Raw genomic sequence first — 18,686 nt, 5'->3', positions numbered from 1 at the left:
GAGACTCCATGCAGTAAATTTAAATGAGCAATTTAACAAAATGAATATCAGAAAGCTGAAATGGGATTGTGAGGAGGAGAGGAGGGAGAGAGGTGATAAAATGTGGGAAATTGTAAAATGAATCTAGAGAGAAGAAACAGCCTGGATAGGGGATGATGATGGAAGGTGATGACTTTGGGTAACATTTAGACATTTTGATTCAATAGTTATAATATATTCAAAAAGGGAAGGGCTGGGTGGGTTTATTTTGTATATTTGTTTTGTTGTCTAAACTCAGGTGCTTGTGTTTGCTTGCTTGGCTGATGCTCTACTCCTTGAATCACATATCCAGGCTGGCTTTTGGTTGCTTGTTTTGGAGAAGGAGTCTAGTGAACTTGGTTGTCCAGTTGAGCTTTAAAACATAGCCCTCTGGATTCATCTTCTTGGGCAGCTGGGATTACAGGTGTGAGCCACTGTGTCCAGTAAAAAAAATGGCACAATCTAGCCAGGCACTGGTGGCTCATGCCTGTAATCTTAGCTACTCAGAAGGCTGAGATCTGAGGATAGTGGTTCAAAGCCAGTCCAAGCAGGAAAATCCATGAGACTTTATCTCCAGATAACTACCAGAAAACAGGAGCGGTGCAGTGCCTCGAATGGTAGAGTGGTATCCTTGAGCTGAAGAGCTCAGGGACAGTGCCTAGGCCCAGAGTTCAAGCCCCATGACCACCACCACCAACAAAAATGGCAAGACCTTAAACATACTGGCTTTTGCTCATTACCAGAAATACCCACTAGAATCATTACATATGATGAGTTGTAGGAAGTATCATCCTTTTAGTGCCACTTTGATCACTTTACATCTCATACTCATCCCTACTTGACCATGCTCTATACTGTTGCACAGACCGTAACAACCTTGTATGAACATTACAGAGTCCTTAATCTTCTTGACTATGGCTGCAGTCTTGAAAACACAAGAGATTCATAAATGTATTTCCCCCTTTATTTCTGGTTTTAGTCCACAAGAATAATTGCTGAGATTCTTTTTACCTTTTTTTTTGCCAGTCCTGAGCTTGAGCTCAGGGCATGAGCACTGTCCTTGGACTTTCTCAAGGCTAGAGCTCTACCACTTGAGCCTCAGCACCATTTCTGTCTTTTTTTCTATGTATGTGATACCGAGGAATCGAACCTGGGTCTTCATGCATGCTAGGCAAGCACTCTACGACTAGGCCAAACTCCTGGCCCTTTGGTGAGATTCTTTAAATGGTTCAACATTACAAAATTGCTATTCTAACTTGTAGGTAAATGTGTGAGCTTAGTTTTATCTACAAGGATTTCTTTTCTCCTTCCTGGTTGTTGCCCAGTTATATCTCCTATGAAAAGTGAGCCACAAGTTAGACCTTTGATGCTGAAATAAAGGCACTGAATTAGATGGTTTAGGACTGAAAAGGAGCTGAGCTGCTGGAACAAAGATCTGCAAAGGAATATGCCAAACTGAAGGTACTTGTTCTGCATAAGAGAACGCTCAGGATTTTTCAGCACTAACTCTAACTCTTTGCCAAGAATGTGACAGAGAAGTAGTCTCTTCACCTTTGTCAGGAGTGTGGAAATAGTTCCTAATAACTTCAACCATTCAAAACACATATGTCAAGCACCATGGGCCAGAAACCCTTTCAAGTATTGGAAAGTTCAGATGAAAAGAACAGAAAAATTTCTGCCTTTCAGAGCTTACATTATATATGAATAATAGCTACCATTCATCTTAATGTTATCTATGGGGCAGCACTTTACATGGCTAACACACTTAACCTCCCCCCACTCTGCTTTTTTTTTTTTTGCTGGTCCTGGAGGTTGAACTCTGGTCTTGGGCACTGTCCCTGGGTTTCTTTTGCTCAAGGCTAGTTCAGAGCAAGTGCTCTATCATTTGATCCACTAAGCCACTTCTAGCTTCGGGCTTTTGGGCTGTGATTTATTGGAGATAAGAATCACATGGATTTTCCTGGTTGTGTTAGCTTCAAACCATTATCCTCAGAACTCAACCTCCTGAGGAACTAGGATTACAGATGTAAGCCACTGGCACACAGCAACACTTTTTTCATATATTTTTATTGTAATTAACAGAAGGGTTACATTATATTCACCATATAGAAGGTGCATTACTTCACAAACATTGATACCCTTTCTCATGTCTTGGTCCCCATTTCCCTCCCCCCAACCCACCCCTCATCTTGTTTACCCCTCTTCCCTATCCTATTTCAAATAAAGAAATAAACATACACACAATATATTAGATAACAAGGTAACATACTGTAACAATATGAGATAACCAAGGGAGAGCAAAAGAGATGAGAGATAACAGTACATTAAGGACAACAATCACTCATTATATGGCTTTTGTTTCTATATCCTGGAGATCCTTTCATTTAGCTATATGGCCTTATGTATCTAGGTTTTGCTCTATAGTAAATCTCTGCTAGGAGAGCCCAAGGTTTCTACTGGTTATGACAAATGAGGGAAACCATTGAGCCTATGTTCCTTTGAGTCTGGCTTACTTCACTTAATATGATTTTTTTCTAAGTCCATTTCCTTACAAATGGGGCAACGTCATTCTTTCTGACAGCTGCATAGAATTCCATTGTGTACAAATACCACAACTTGTTGATCCACTCATCAAATGAGGGGCATCTGGGTTGGTTCCATATCTTTGCTATGGTAAATAGTGCTGCAAAGAACACTGTTGAGTAGTGGATATAGTATGTCACTGTTTCTGGACAAGTGGATAAATGCCAAGTAGGCAACACTCTTTTATAGATGAGAAAACTGAGGCACATGAACTTAAGTAATTTGCCACTGCAAAATAGCTGTAAGTGATAATGATCCTGAAACTTTGGTGTGGCATATGGCTCTAGAACAGCCAACTCTCACTACTGCTATATACATATGTTCCAAGCTTGGTCTCAGTGTGTGAGTGTGAGTGTGAATGTGTGTGTGTGTACACGTTTACGCATGCACATACACACACATACACCCACTTGTAACTGTAAGTTAATTCTGCTGTTCTTTTCTGTGCCAAGAATGGTTGCAATGAGTATGCTTAACTTCAAAATGTTTGAAAAGAAACATCACAAAATGCATGAACTAATAAAGGAATCTTAGGAAATTAGGTGGCAGGCAGCCTGCCTTTAAGTGCATATTTTCAGATTAATTTGAAGAACCATCGTATGAAGTATGTATTCTCATTTTCCATTTGCAGACATGGAAATACTCTGTGAAGATAAGAAAAACTGCCCAATTGAGAAAGCAGAGGAGTTGGCTCACATGCTTGGTCTGTTTGGCTCATAAAGTCAAATTTGCTTCTTACGCCATAATGTGTAATGATTATTGTTATACATAGGACTAAATATATTGCCTCCAGGATAACTATTCTTCATTGTCCATTGAGCCAATATTATTCCCAAGAAAGAGAGGGATGAACTCGAAAATTCAATCTACAACATACAAACTCAAGAAAAGCTAGGGGATAGGTGGGGTAAGGGAATGGGTGAGAATGTTCAGAGGGGTGATGTTGATCAAGATGCATCGTATTCATAAACTGCTTTGTTGAATGCTAATTTATTTGCACAACTACATAAAGAAAATGAAAATGCTACTTAAAAAAAAGCAAAAGCTAGTTTTAGTAGTAGTTTTAGTTTAGTAGTGCAAATGCATAGGTCTGCACAGGAGTAAGGTGGTCTTGCCAATTCAGAGAACCCTCTGGCTTCTCTGAACAGCCAGCCAAGAAGTAACATTTTGGCAGTAAAATCCCAGTCTTATGACAATGTTTTTGGCCAAATAAAATGAACCAGATGAAAGTCTGAAGCAAAATCTAGGGAGGAGACACAAGCAGGCCACATAAATATAACTGAGTAGTTTTCCTTCCATTCTTCTGGAGTTTTTTTCCATACAAAAGAGATATTGAGGGGGGAGAGACTGTGGTATAGTGGTAGAGCCCATATGGTGCCCGCACTCCTTCTTCAACATGGCAACAAAACATAACAAACAAAAGCAACACAATTTTTTGTGTTTTGCCGATCCTGGGGCTTGAACTCAGAGCCTGAGCACTGTCCTTGGGATTTCTCAAGGCTAGAGCTCTACCACTCGAGCCACAGCACCACTTTTGGCTTTTTCTATGCATGTGGTACTGAGGAATCTAATCCAGGTCTTCATGTATGCTAGGTAAGCAGGCTACTACTAGGCCAAACTCCTGGCTGCCCACCACTTAATTTTAATACATTGTTTAGCACTACCCATTATCAATTGGGACAGAGGAAAATTCAGATATCACTTAGCAAAAGTAATTAATTAATTTATTTTTATGCCTGTCCTGAGGCTTGAACTCAGGTCTAAGCACTCTCCCTGAGCTTCTTCTTCTTCTTTTTCCCCCTGAGCTTCTTTAACACAAGGCTACTGCTCTATCACTTGAGCCACAGCTCCACTCCCAGAATTTTTGGTAATTTATTGCAGATAATAGTCTCACAGATGTTTTTGATTATTAATAATATATATACACCATATTCTTATATCACTATTCCATATCAAATGACAACCTTTTCTTTCTTAAGAGAAAGACACTGATTTTAATGAGAAAGGCAAGCCAATGGGTATCACACCTTTCTTTATCGATTTTGTTGTGGTGCGGGCAGTAGATCTGCTCAGGAAGCTGGTGGTTTGACTACTTCGAGGATTTTGGGCTCTGGGACAGTCTGCCAGAGTTCATTCTTAGGCACATTTCTTAATCACTTACTGCCTAGCTCCCTCATTCTACAAATAAAGCTACTGCAAGTCTCTGTGCCCAGAGCTGTTTTAAAGGATGACATGCTTGAGATAATGCTTATACAACCACAGGCACTGGGCCAGATCCTAAGGGGGAAAATACCCAATACAAATAATCTGATGATTTTTTTTTTGCCAGTCCTGGAGCTTGAACTCAGGGTCTGAGCACTGTAATTGGACACTTTGTGCTCATGGCTAACAATCTGCTACTTGAGCCACAGTGCCACTTTTGGCATTTTTTTGTGTATGTGGTTCTGGTGCATGCTAGGCAAACATGCTACCACTAGACCATGCTCCCTGCTCCTTTTATGATTATTGCTCCGGATTTTCTGGGCACAAAATGTGTGTGGTCTTTGAAGCACCATTCTCTTTTCTACACTTCACAGTAAATGATACTTACCTGCTTCACCTGCTCTTAAGAATAAAATGAGGGGGCCAGAGTTTGGCGTAATAGTAGAGTGCTTGCCTAGCATGAATGAAGACCTAGGTTTGAGTCCTCAGTACCACATTCATAGGAGAAGCCAGAAGGTACTATGGCTCAAGTGGTAGAGTGCTAGCCCTTGGACACAAAGCCCAAGAACAGTGATCAGGCCCTGAGTTCAAGCCCCAGTACTGGCAAAAAAATAAATAAAATGAGAGAAAGGGGTGGGGAGCACTACCAGTAATATATCTACTACATTTCAAGAAGTTTCAAACATAAACTTTAAAAAATCTATCCAATAAAGCCAGGCACAGTGGCTCAAGCCTGTAATCATAGCTACTCAGGAGGCAGAGATTTGAGGATCAAGGTACAAAGTCAGCCTGGGCACAAAAGAATCTGAGACTCTTAGGAAATGGAAAGTGGGGCTTGGCTCAAGGGTAGGGTGGTGGCATTAGCTGAAGAGTTAAGGACAATACCCAGGCCCAGGGTTAGGGTGGTAGCCTTGAGCTGAAGAGCTCTGGGACAACACCCAGGCTGAGTTAAAGCCCCATGACCCACCAAAAAAAAAATCTACCCAATAGAAGGTATTCATATGGTATTTGATCAGTGGTAACTTAACCAGTCATTTTCTTTATGGCACTCATTCTCTTTGTACAATGGTGGTATTAAGGCAGTGGGTTCAATTTGGGCATTGTGAGGTTTAACAGTTCCTGATGTCTCCTCTTCCACTGTGCAAGGAGAGAAATCACTAGTCATAACCTAAGTCAAAGTTACAGATGTGACTAGATGAATAGTTCAGGAATGAGGACTGAAGGTTATGTAGGTCTTGTTTCAGCAAATACTGCTTTATCTTTTCACTACCTAGAGATCATCTGTATCACATGCAGAGCTTGTCTCAATGGCCCTTTAGAATATTTCATCATAATCCCTTCTATGGAAGTCTGTATATGCTCAAAGTATTTAACAAATCACTAATTTTGGAGCTCTGCTAATATGGGGAAAATAAGAGTAAAAAGTTTCCTAAGAATTTCAGTTTTATAGCATATTACCCCTATCACTATTGCAGAACAATAAAAATAGAAAAATTAGAAGATGCATTCTGTTCTTAGCCTGTAGGGATACAATGGAATCATCTGTGTTCTACATATACATTCCGATGTTTTTCTCCTTATTTGCATATTCATCCTTTAAAATTCTCCTTTAGGGCCAGGAGTTTTGCCTAATGGTAAAGGGCTTGCCTAGTATGCATGAATACCTGGGTTTAATTCCTTGGTACCACATACACAGAAAAAGCCAGAAGTGGTGCTGTGGCTCAAGTGGTAGAGCTCTAGCCTTGAGGAAAGCCCAAGGACCGTGCTCAGGCCTTGAGTTCAAGCCCAGGACTGGAAAAAAAAGTCTTCAAACAGGCTTTCTATCTTTTTATTTGCAGTACGGAGGACAGAACTCAGGAGTTCCTGCATGCTAGGCAAGCACTCTACTACCTGAGCCTAGTCTTGAATATCTATTTTTGAGAAGAAACAAAGCAGAAAGTTTCCTAATTTCCTCTGGCAGAGTAAGAGTAAGAGTAAATTTCTATCCAGTGTGAACTGTCATTTTCAGGAATTTTTTTTTTGTCAGTCTTGGGGCTAGGTGCTATCTCTTTGGGCTACAGCATTGCTTCTGGCATTTTAGTGATTAAGTGGAGATAGGAGTCTCACAGACTTTTCTGCCCAGGCTGGCTTCGAACAGCAATCCCCAGATCTCAGCTGCCTGAGTAGCTAGGATTACAGGTGGGAGCCAGAAGTGCCTAGCTAGTAGTAATATTTTTTGCAATATAAACTTTACTGTTCTCTTACCAGTATGTCAACTTCTCAAGCTTACTGTTAGCTTTTGATTCTTTTCTTCTTCCTAATATCATGCTTTTTGCATATTTACTAGGTATTAACATTTCATTCTCCTCTCTCTGCTCTATAACACATGTGAAAAGTGACTCATGAGGTTGATCTTAAAACAAGTAACTAGGACTAGGACGTATGGTAACAAATTGGTGCCTTGTTCTTCAAAATAGCAATCATCTTTGTAAGCAGTTCCCTAATGTAAAAGTGATGCCCCCCCCAAAAATGATCCCAATACTTTAACCATAGTTGGCACACTGTTATGGGTACACAGAGGAAAATCAAGTTCCATATCATGAAATACTCCCTTCTTTACAGCCTTTCTTTCCTCTCCCTCCTCACTTTTTTCTCTTGTCCTGGTCTTCATCACTCTTGCCTTTTCTCTTTGCTCCTCCCTTACTCTCTCTTCTCAAACTTGCCCTTTCTTTTTCTCTCCCTCATTTTCAATTTCTTTCTGTATCAAATCAAGCATAACATCATAGGCTGTACATAACTATCTTTGTATCTAAAATGTGTTTCATTCACAAAAGACAAAACCTTGTCACCACTGAAAACTGCTTTCAAATCAGTTCCACAGGTTCTAAAGTTTTAAGTATTTCTCAAGGGTAAATACTCAACAAATATAGGTAATTTGCAATTGCTTTAATAAATTGGACTCTAACTGAATTCCATATATTCTAGCATTGGCCTTCTTTTAATGTGAATATTTCCAGGAAGTGAGAAGAAACAGCCTAAAGTGCACCTCCAGCAACAAGCTCTACCATCTACTAGACATTCAAAGGTAAAAATAAGCTGGGCATCCATGGCTCACGCTTGTAATTCTAGCTACTCCAGAGGCTGAGATCTGAGGATCGCAGTTCAAAGCCAGCCCAGGCATGAAAGTCTATGAGACTTTAATCTCCAATTAACTACCAAAAAACTAGAAGTGGCGCTGTGGCTCAAGGGGTAGAGTGCTAGTCTTGAGCTGAAGAGCTCAGGGACAGCTCCCAGGCCCAGAGTTCAATTTCCATGATCAGCAAAAAACAAAACAAAACAAACAAAAAAGTAAAAATACTATTCCAGATACATATGACTATTTCACAGAATATAAATATAGTCCTTAAGCAAAAAGTCTCATATGGGAGAAATGTAATGAAAGAATAGGTGTTAATATCCAGTTCTTTAAGGGCTTCAATAATAGAATCATAGCCAAAGACTCTTAAAGGTCAAGAGAAGCTTATTTCCATGTTTTGAAGAATATTGTACACCAAAAGAGGAAATGCACACATATAAAAACAAGGTTGTAGAGTTTAAGGATATTTAAAATTAAACAATTTAATATTTCTAATTCCAGGAAGGGTATACACTGTGCATTCAGAAGGCAAATAGGATGTTAAATTGTATATACATGCACACATGCATGTATGTGTTTTTGTGTGTGTATAAATGTACATATATACCATAATTCTTAGTGATGAACATTTAATGCTGTATGGTAAACATATTTTCGTTATGATCAGTGTCATTGATGTGGCTAAATACATAATCTCTTTTGGAGACATAGAGACCCCGAGAGAGGCAAGAACAGGTAAGTAACTTTTCCCTACCCCAGTAATGTTCCACTTAACTCTTGATCTGTTACAGCATGGCAATGTCTTGATTTGTTTTGTACCCATAAATGTGTTTAGGGAGACAACAAGTTAAAGAGTGTAGGAAGATAGTGGATTAGGTTGATAGTAATGACATTACTGGTACATGCAAGGGAGTCTCCAGTTCCCAGAAAGGCCCTCTCACAATCCAAATGGAGGACCATAAAGAGCACATGACAATGAAACAATGCACAGGAATGATTATTCTTATCTAGGCAACTAAGTTTTAAATCAAGAGGAAAATGAGTGAGGGATCAATTCTTCCAAGTGTGTAAAGAAGAAGAGCTAGTGATGGTTCCTCGAGATGCCATCCTGATCTCAAACTCGTTACAAATAAAGTTCCTTAGAATTAAAATGTGGGCTATTTAGACACGTATAAAGTTAAGCTTCAGCTATGCCATCACTTATATTTTGGAAAGAACCAAAACTCAGCTGATCAAGGAAATGAAAATGTCTGACAGGATTAGAAGACAGCAAGTTTCACAAAGTATTTGTGAATCATACAGTGTGAACTAAATTATGCATTTCTTGAGATTTCTCAGGTCTTCTTGTTCACCAGGCCATTACTCTTATTCTATGTAACCAGTGTTTAGGTATTTGTAAAATTAAGGAACTTGCTATCATATTTCAGTGCTCAAGAGAAACCAGCAGCCATCTATTGAAAATGTGCACAGTAAGCTTTTATAATAAGTTCTGAACTTACAGTTTATCATATAATAATTATGTGGTGCAAATAATAAATGATGAATCATATTCGATATAATGTAAATCTTATGAAAAGCATGTAGTTTCAAAAGTGTAACCCAATCTCATAACCATAAAAATTCACATCATTAACATGAATAAATTAGAGCTATTTTGCTTTGAAGTGGAAATAAATTTAATACAACTTGCAACCTTAGCTAGGAATCCTTTATCCCTTGTCAAAGTTTGCTTATACATTGTTACAAGTGAATTATAATTTAAATTCTCTAAAAAACTCAGTGCACAGTCTTTCTTACTGTTTAAAATCAAGTAATTCTTATGAATTATTTTAATGTAAAGGTTGATGTCTTCTATGCATATAAATAAGAACATATTTTAATCCAAAATTAGTATACACTTCTACATAGGAGCAGCAACTTTCAAATGTGTTGCATTTGATCTAAGTATGAAAGATCTATTCTTGAGTTTATGAGATCAATTTCACTTTTGCTTACTATAACTCTGTTGCTACCTTTCAGTAGCATATATTGGCATCAGACATAATACACTCAAAAGAATCAATCTTTCATGAAGGGAAAACATCAAAGATTTTTCTGTGTTTACTTTCTTTTATATTTGTTTGGCCAAACTGTAATCTAAAGTTTGATAAAGAATAAAAGCTTGGACTATTTTATTGAGTAAATAAGATAGAGACTTTTCACCCGATTTCCACAGAAACTTTTAAAAGTGAAATACTAACTTAAAATTTATGGTCTGCTTCTGCTAACAAGATTAAAATTGTGAATATTTATTTATATAGTAGAACTGGGTTGAACTTTCCCAGATGAAGGTGTTTTGAAACACTTGTACGCAACACTGTAGTGTTTTCGTTGCTGTAGATTCCTTGTTTAATTAAATAAGAACACTTAGCTTATGCATATAGTTAGCTTAAAATGAGCATGACCTAGTGTTGATGATATTGATTCATTAGACAAGCTAATACACTTGCTTTTCCAAACTAGTGTGCCACCGTAGGAATGCTTATTTATTTCTTCTTTTTCTTCTTAAGTTCACCACTTGATTCTTAGCTTTTACAGTTAGGCAACTTCCTTCTACTTGCAGGTCCTCACATAGCCCTTACTATTTCAAGGTTCATAATATCTTAGATCTGATTTCATATACTGCCCTAGCTGTGAACCAATCTTAGAATTCGATTGATTCACTGCAACTGACCTAAAGCAAATGAAAAACCCTTGGCAACTGCAAAAAAGGAAAGAGCCATACCTGTAAGACTTTGAGAAACGCAATCTTGATTTGGCTCTTGGAGATGGTCCTGGTGCTGTGGCTCCCACAGAGTCTCCCACAAAAGCCATTTGTAAAGATGGTGCCAAGATCCGCAGGACCAGAGGGAAGTCAGAGCTAGTGCAAGGCTCTGGGGCCAGAGAAGGGCCCTGTGTGCTGCAGGAGGCACTTGTGGCTGAGTGTGGGCATTTCTTCTGTGTGGTGGTATGCAGTGACAGAGCAGTGGCTGGCTGGCTGGCTGAGGCAGTGCTGGAAGGGGTGGCCAGAACTTCCTGCAGCATGACACTTGCCCTTTGCGACAGACCTTGCTTCACTCTCACTTTATCTTATTATTAGTGGAAGAAACACTCCGTTGAAATTTTGTTTTTAAGTATATCCCTGATTAAGCAGCAGAGTTGTGTGTCATTCCTAAAAAGCACAACACACACACACACACACACACACACACACACACACACACAGAGGGCTTTGACTGGAGTGCTTCAAACTTTGTGTTAGTATAACAGTTTCAAAATAGCTAGTATAGGACACTGTTTTAAACAGCAATCCAATGCCTATGACTAAGAATTTGACAGATTGCTAAATTTCACTCATGTAGCTGCCAAATGTCACTTTTTCTTATTCCAACTTCTCCCAGAAACCTCGATAGGCTACACTGTTAGCAGATCCTCCACAAGGATTTGATTGTTTGGGAAACATTAGTACCTCTTTGCACATCAGTGTGAGAAGAAAACAGGCAGATCACTTTCAGAGGCTCTGGCAGCTTTTCCCCTCAAGGAGATGCCGTGTCACCTTGGTTAGCTGAGCTCTGATGTGTGAGCTTGACAGCAAAGATCTGTTGTCTTCTCCATTTCCCATTCCCTAGAAACAGTTTCTGAACTCTCTGCTATATCCCTTCCAACAGCTTTTGTTCAAATTCAATCAATGATGAAAGCCAAGTCAAGTCCTTTGGATGTTTTACAGATAGCACATCTCACAGAGGCATATATTTCAAGATATTGCCCTCTGTGAGTCAAAGGACTCTGATGCCGTCATCAGCTCTCAGCAACCCAGTGGTATTTAATAAGAATGCGGCATGATTCCATCAGTCCCTATCCAAACACTGCCCGGCCAGTGACCTCCACTGTAAACCAAGGCAGAGCTCCACTTTTCCAGGATAAGATTAGACAAGTTTGGAGAGCCCAAGAGAGAATTTAACCCTATAAAAACTGGGCAAAACTTGGTAATACTTGAACTCTGAGATTAGTACTGTATCTGTCACATTTCCCTATCCCTAAACCTCAATCTTTATCTTAAAGACCAAATGGGGGTGGAAATGTGCATGTGGCTACCATCAAGAATTAGGGAGCAACATGATGCAGATTTTTTACACGGCCCTCCAGCACACCAGGGGTTTTTCAAACAATGCTGCAGGTTCCATATCAGCTTTAAGGCTGAGTAATAGGAAACACTTTTTTTTTTTTTTTACAGTCCCACCTCCTTATTATCTAACATGCAGGCTGCATGGAAATGGGAGAATGACAGGTGCCCTGAATAGCAACAGCGTTGGGGGAGCTGAGGGTTCAAAACCAAATACATCCTGCACCAATCAACTTGCAATATTCTGAATGCTTCACAGACTGTCATTTGTGCTTTTGTACAGGGATCTGTTTTCCCAGGAACAAAATAGCTGCTTGCCTTAGTAGTTTTTGTGGACTTTGGAGAAGGGGCCCATATCTATGTTCTCTGAGTACAGGACACAGTGCAGCATTTCCTTCCCATATCAGTTCATTTACATATGGACTCCACTCTTAGGCAATGCAAACATTCCTGACAAAATGAACACAGAATTATTTATTCTGTGTCTAACAGAAAAGCTTCCTATGAGCCTAAATTGAGCCACTAAAAAACTGGTCAACTAGGGAAGAGCCTCCAAGGCAGGTGGGAGTAAGAGGGGGCAGGTGGGTGTGTCAGGAAGGGGAGGGTCCAGAGAAGCAGGAGGGCAGAAGGGAGATACTGACATTTCCTGTAACTCCAAAGCTCTTGTTCTATCCAGTGAGGCTTTAAATTTGTATGTGAAATAGTATCACTGGTGTCTGACAATAAAATCTAGAGTCCAGAATGACAGCTTTGGAAGCAGAAAAATACTATCCTAATTGTTTTCTCAAATTTACTTACAGTAAGACAAACCTTATCTTCCCATCCAGCCTAAAGCTAACAATAGGTATTTCTACTAGTAATTAATTGCCTTTATTTTCTTGCTAAGTTGTATTCTTAAAAGAAAAACCCACTAGTTGATAGCAAATTGATAAAAAAATAAGGTCATGATTATAGTTCATAATAAACTTTCATAGGATATCCAGCTTTTTCTAAACTTACAAGAAAGAAAAATCAAAGCACTACTTTTCCTGATATTATCAGCAATGTTTTTCTCTACTCCATCCATGCTTTCTCAACAGTTAAACAAGCTAAAAACAATGAAACTGTATATGAAATTATCAACATGAAAGTGCAAATTTTGGTCATTTTTTCCGAATGTGAAATCTGATAGAAACATGGGTCTTCGTGGCCATGTTAATGCTATTCTTCCTTAAAATCACTCACCTCCATATTCCTATTTCTTCTGTACAGTTACACATAATCCCTCACAAGTTACCAGGTCTTAACAGGGTCATAGAAATAAGCTACTTATTTCTGAGATTAACTATGAACACAAGCCTTAATTTCAAGTATAAAATATCATATTGCTTGGGTGAGTACTTCACAGATGGGAGAATTTAAATGATTGGGGAAAAGTTTTCAAGACATTTTCTAGGATAAAGCTTTGCAGTCATTTATTTTCTAGCCAAATGCTTATAATTTTCACTTCATAGGTACAAGGGCAGAAAAAATAAAAGGCAAAGTGGGAATATTTTTAGTGTTTTAATTACTATCACATTTTAGTTCTGTATTTTCCCCCAAGGGAATTTTAGTAAAAGCAAGACTAAATGGCAAGAAAAGATGTACCATCTGTCTTCCTTTACAAGTTGAAAACTCAACTTCTTTCCCAGTAAAAACAGGATTCTGACATCTAAACATTGTTCCATCCAATTGTTAGTCATATACTTACTAATCCCCTGAAAATCTCAATAAAATGCCTTCCTGCCAATTACCTCAATCTCATGTTATGCCAAGTTCTAAATAAGGCATAATTTTTTTTTTTGCCTCTTGACAATGTCGATAATTTTAGTTCCAAGATTCCACAAGTTACACATGATAGATTTGAGTTTTGGTTTCTGACACAAAAACTCAAAATTTCCTTTGTAGGAAATAGCCACCAGAAATTGATGGAGAACTCCCAAATGTAAACACAGGAGCATTAGTCAATTAGTGAATTAGTCAAATCCATACAGTCAATTACGTATCTATATATTAAGTAGTTAGTTTGTAAGGTTAGGTAGGGTTGGGAGAATGTGTGTTAAACTTCAGAAAAATAGAGTTGCATTAGTGGGTGTGTTATGTTGAAATACATTGCTTCAGGAAATAGAGAGGCAAATACAGGGGTTTCAGGATAATGCTGTATTTGGAAATAGTTGTTGGTTACAGAGTCAAAGTCAGAAGAGATTAACATGGTAGAAAGTACTAGTAATCAAGCACTAGTGGCTCTCACTTATAAATCTAGTTTCTCAGAAGGCTAAGATCTGAGGATCATGGTTATAGCCTGCTCAGGCAGAAAAGGCCCCATGAAGCTCTTATCTCCAGTTGACCACTCAAAAACAGGAAGTGACACGGTGGCTCAAGTGGTAGAGAGCTAGCCTTGAGCAAAAGAGCTTACGGACAACATCCAGGCCCTGAGTTCAAGCCCCATGACAGCCAAAAAAATAAAAAGGAGGAAATAGTAGTAATAGTCTATGTCAGCTATCTACAATGAAAGTGTCATTATTACAATAACTGTATTTCCAGAGCCATCTATTGCGAGAATATAAAAAAAATGTTTTTTGACAATTAAAATTACGTACTTGCTAGAACTAATGTTAATTCAGTAAAAGCCATTGTATTTCCTGGAAAAAGCTTTTTATTATATTAATTATATTTACCATAACTATAATTCATTTGTCCAAATGGAGTTGTTTCAATTCAAAGAAAAGTGTTAGTATTATTTTTCAGTGTTTCATCTGTAGAAATAAATCTTATGAATCTAAATGTGAATCTTCTTGATTTTGACATCAATTATTCCATGTTATGAAAAGGGGGAAATTATTTTAATTATTATGATTGTTAATTAATTTATTTTTACTGATTGTGGGGCTTGAACTCCGGGCATTGTCCCTGAGGTCTAAAGCTCAAGGATACTGCCTACCCCTTTAGCCACAGTGCCACTTCTGGTTTTCTAGTGGTTAATTGGAGATAAGAGTCTCAGTTCTTTAGTGCCCAGGCCAGCTTTAAACTTCGATCCTCAGATCTCAGCCTCCTGAATAGTTAGGATTACAGGTAAGAGCCACTGTACTCAGCTGGGAACTTATTTTATGTGCTAGAATGAAGGGTAGGTGAACAGAATTAAAGCTACCCTCCTGAGAACATGAGAAAAGCATGCTCTGTGTTTTAAATTTCTGAAAACACATCCTTGATTCATCTGTGTTTCAGGATACAAACAGAAAGAAACTGGAACTTAACCTAAAACTCACTTGGATATACAAGAATCAAAATATAAGCTTAAACCTAAGATTAAAAGATCAATAAAACTTTACATTGTGAATAGAAGTGTTTCAATAAACACAACGTTTTCAGCTATAATGGTGTATTTTTAGGACTGTTGTTTTTTTTTTAACAGTTCAAAAGACAATTAGGTCAAGCCTTTTTTACTCAGTAAGACAATGGAGCTTCTAAATTCTCAGCTAAATGGGGCTTAAGAGAAGAAATCAGAGAGGAAAAATGGGAGAAAAGAAAAAAAATAACATATATTAACTACTTATTAAGGTGCTCACAGAATCCTATTCTAATTAATCAACAGGAGGTATTTCTAGAATCAACTTCTTTAAAAAATTTCAAACTAATGATTTGAAATAAAGAACTTCACATAATTTTACTTTAAGTTGTATAAAATTATTTTTTTTCCCCTGGGTTTGAACTCAAGGCTTGCACACTGTCCTTGGGCTTTCTCAAAGCTACTACTCTACCACTTTAAGCCACAGCACCAATTTCAGCTTTTTCTATGTATGTGGTACTGAGGAATCAAACCTGGATATTCGTGCATGCTAGACAAGCACTCTACCACAAGGCCAAACTCCCAGCCCCACAAATTTCTTTTTTGAGGTCAGTAATTGTTCAATTCTCTATAACTGAAGATTTTTAAAAGTCAGAAAAGTTCTTTTCAATATTGCACTTGTGAATATAACATGAAGAATTCTTCAATTATTGACTGGTGAAGAAAAAGTAGATATAAACTACTTCTTAGAAGAGATTTCCACACTTCCTGATGGGAGTGTAATCTAGTGGTAGAGTGCTTGTCTTGAGAAAGCTCAACATCAGTCCCAGGGGCTGCATTCACATCCCAGGAATGATTAGAAAAAAAAGACACATCCTGGGATGGGAGGGAGAAAATTGTGAGAGAGTGAGGAAAGGGGTGACACTGTCATATTATCCAATAAGCTATGTATTCTTTACCTGGTTTATGTAACTGTAAGCTCTCTGTACATCCCCTTTATAATATCAATTTAAAAATTAAAAAAGAATAAGGACACTTCCTTCAGGAAGCTTTAATTGCTTCACCAGAACCTATGCTGTGCTTCTTTGCCAACACCAACACATTCAGTGTCCGGCTTTCCTGATTACATTCAGAAGCCCTGAAACATTCCTTGCTTTGTCCTACAGTTCTCAGTGCTTAGGTCTGATGGCCTACAACATTTATAATAATCTTCCAGGATTCCATGAGTTGAAATGGAGGACAATTATTTTATGTGGTGGAAGGCTGTGGGCTACTAACCCAAGTAGTTTTAACCATGTTAGGAAAACATGCTCTCAAACTGCATCCTCACAATCACGTTTGATGATTCAACAACCTAAAATTCTAAGGAAATCTTTAAGATTAGATGAATCACAAGAATTAGATTCCTTTATGCACTTAAATAGTGGGAAAATCAAGCTAAAGTACATAGTCCTTATTTAAGGCTTTATTATCCTGAGAAAACCAAGACTGCTGCAATAAATAAGAAAATAACAAAATAAGAAAAGCTACTATCACTGTTATGAGCAAATGAAACTTTACCCAGAGTAACTTTACTCTCCAACAAAACTCTATGGGAAAACATTTTGGTAGCATGAGCACAGAGGATTAGAGATTAAGAACCACAGTAAGCCATGAACTTTCCTCTGTGAACTTAAACACTGTTGCTTGACCTTAGTCAAGCCTTGAGTATCAAGCCTTTCAGTTTGGTTCTCACTGAAGTTTTTAAAAAGACAGAAAAGGTAGTGTATATAGAAGCATTTAAAAATACACGGAATTTCACACTGCACAACCAATAAAGTTTATATACTTCTGTGGGAGCTAGAGAAGCTATTTCTATGTAGTTAGAAACATTTAAATTTGAAACTTGTTCTTTGAAGTTAGTCACTTTATGAACACAATAAATAGAGCCACCATTTTATCAGTTTCCAAAAAGGTATTCATCTGCAATTTCAGTGATTAAATGGAAACATTTCCATGCTAAGTTATAAGAATGGAATAGCAGGTGTTTCATTTCTAAGGTTAATACTATAACATATTCTTAGTGATTTATCTGCAGTATTAAAATCCTCTATGAGTTTTATTTAGAATAATTAAAGAAAAAATGTTAAAGAATTCTAAAATTAGCTGGTGGAATTTTTCCCAATTGTTTTAAAACCCGGACTTCTAAATTCAGAAACGCTGTTGTTGCTGTTATAGTTGTTGTTGTTGTTTCATTTGGAAACCTATAAGATCCTAAAGGCCTATTGCAGACATGGGAAAGTCTTTACAACTCTGAATGCAAGCCTGCTTTTCTCCCTATTGATCACATACCAAAAAAGGGCATATCTGGAATCTTTCAGCTAATAAACAAGCAAGAACTGTGATGGAATTTTTAGTCTACAAAACAAAATCATTCCCTGAAGAGACAAAAAAGAAAGAAAAAGTCCCTAAATACCAAGAATCCCTAAATAACAACAATCTCATGCACAATTTTGGTGTTCTGAATTTTTTCCATGACAGTGTTTAATGTCTCGCTAAATCTGGAAGTCCATTTGTTAGAACAACACTCACAAATGTTCCTATTTGTGGGCATTTACTGCTGACCTATCCTCCATAGATCTCTTCCCTACCCTGACACCTCTAGGATACTGAGCAAGCTGTGAACAAGCCTCAACAGAAGGTCAAAGTGACTTTCTCATTCCTTTTCTTACAGTGATGATTTCTTACAATGATGTTTGTAATTTATTCTATGATAAAAGTATGTGCTATCTTTATGATCCTCTCCCTCTATCTCTGAGCATCACATCATTTGTATTCTATTTTATTTCTGAGGAAATGGAGTCTTGCAAACTGGGATTAGTTTGTATAGGTGATCACATAGCCCAGGGGTAGCAGATGTGATGTTCAAAGTGAGGTGTCTCTGATTGCAGTCTTTCCTCTTAACTAACGTGTGCCTGGAATAAGAATGAAGAAATGAAGAAGGTCAGGTCCCCTTCCTTACTGAGTTAAACTAAAGAAAAAAGATTTATCAAAAAGAAAAGGCAGAGACCACAAGTACAAATCAACATGATCTTAATTTGTTAACACAATTGGTATTCATTGTTATCATTACTTCATCTTCGAGATGAAAACTAAAGCTCAGAGAAATAATTTGGCTGCCACCATAAACTCACTATATAACAGGAGTGAGTCCATGTTAGTTCTGCCTGTAACCAGCTCTTTTCTCTACTGTAACTGGTTGATCCAAGACCTTTAAATTCCTAAGTCCAAAAAACAAGTACTTTGCCTTGCACTTGGGGAGGTACTGAGACAGCAGACAGAAG

General features: G+C 37.9%; 1 protein-coding gene across 3 annotated transcripts in view; it reads right to left on the bottom strand.

The window, feature by feature from the left end:
• Positions 1 to 18,686, bottom strand: part of Pde4d (phosphodiesterase 4D) — a 635,057-nt gene that overhangs the window by 288,251 nt on the left and 328,120 nt on the right. The window contains exon 1 of one of the 3 annotated variants that reach the window (XM_090331908.1): positions 10,683 to 10,976. The exons of the other annotated variants lie outside the window; for them this stretch is intronic. Within the exon in view, the coding sequence (XP_090188034.1) occupies positions 10,683 to 10,771 (89 nt within the window). The 5' untranslated portion in view covers positions 10,772 to 10,976. Of the gene's footprint in view, positions 1 to 10,682; positions 10,977 to 18,686 lie in introns of those variants that run through there. 3 annotated transcript variants of the gene reach the window in all.

This window comes from Megascapheus bottae, chromosome 4, assembly GCF_031878675.1.
Source record: "Megascapheus bottae isolate mThoBot1 chromosome 4, mThoBot2.hap1, whole genome shotgun sequence".
NCBI classification, from domain to species: domain Eukaryota; kingdom Metazoa; phylum Chordata; class Mammalia; order Rodentia; family Geomyidae; genus Megascapheus; species Megascapheus bottae.
This window is presented reverse-complemented; position numbering and strand designations above follow the sequence as displayed.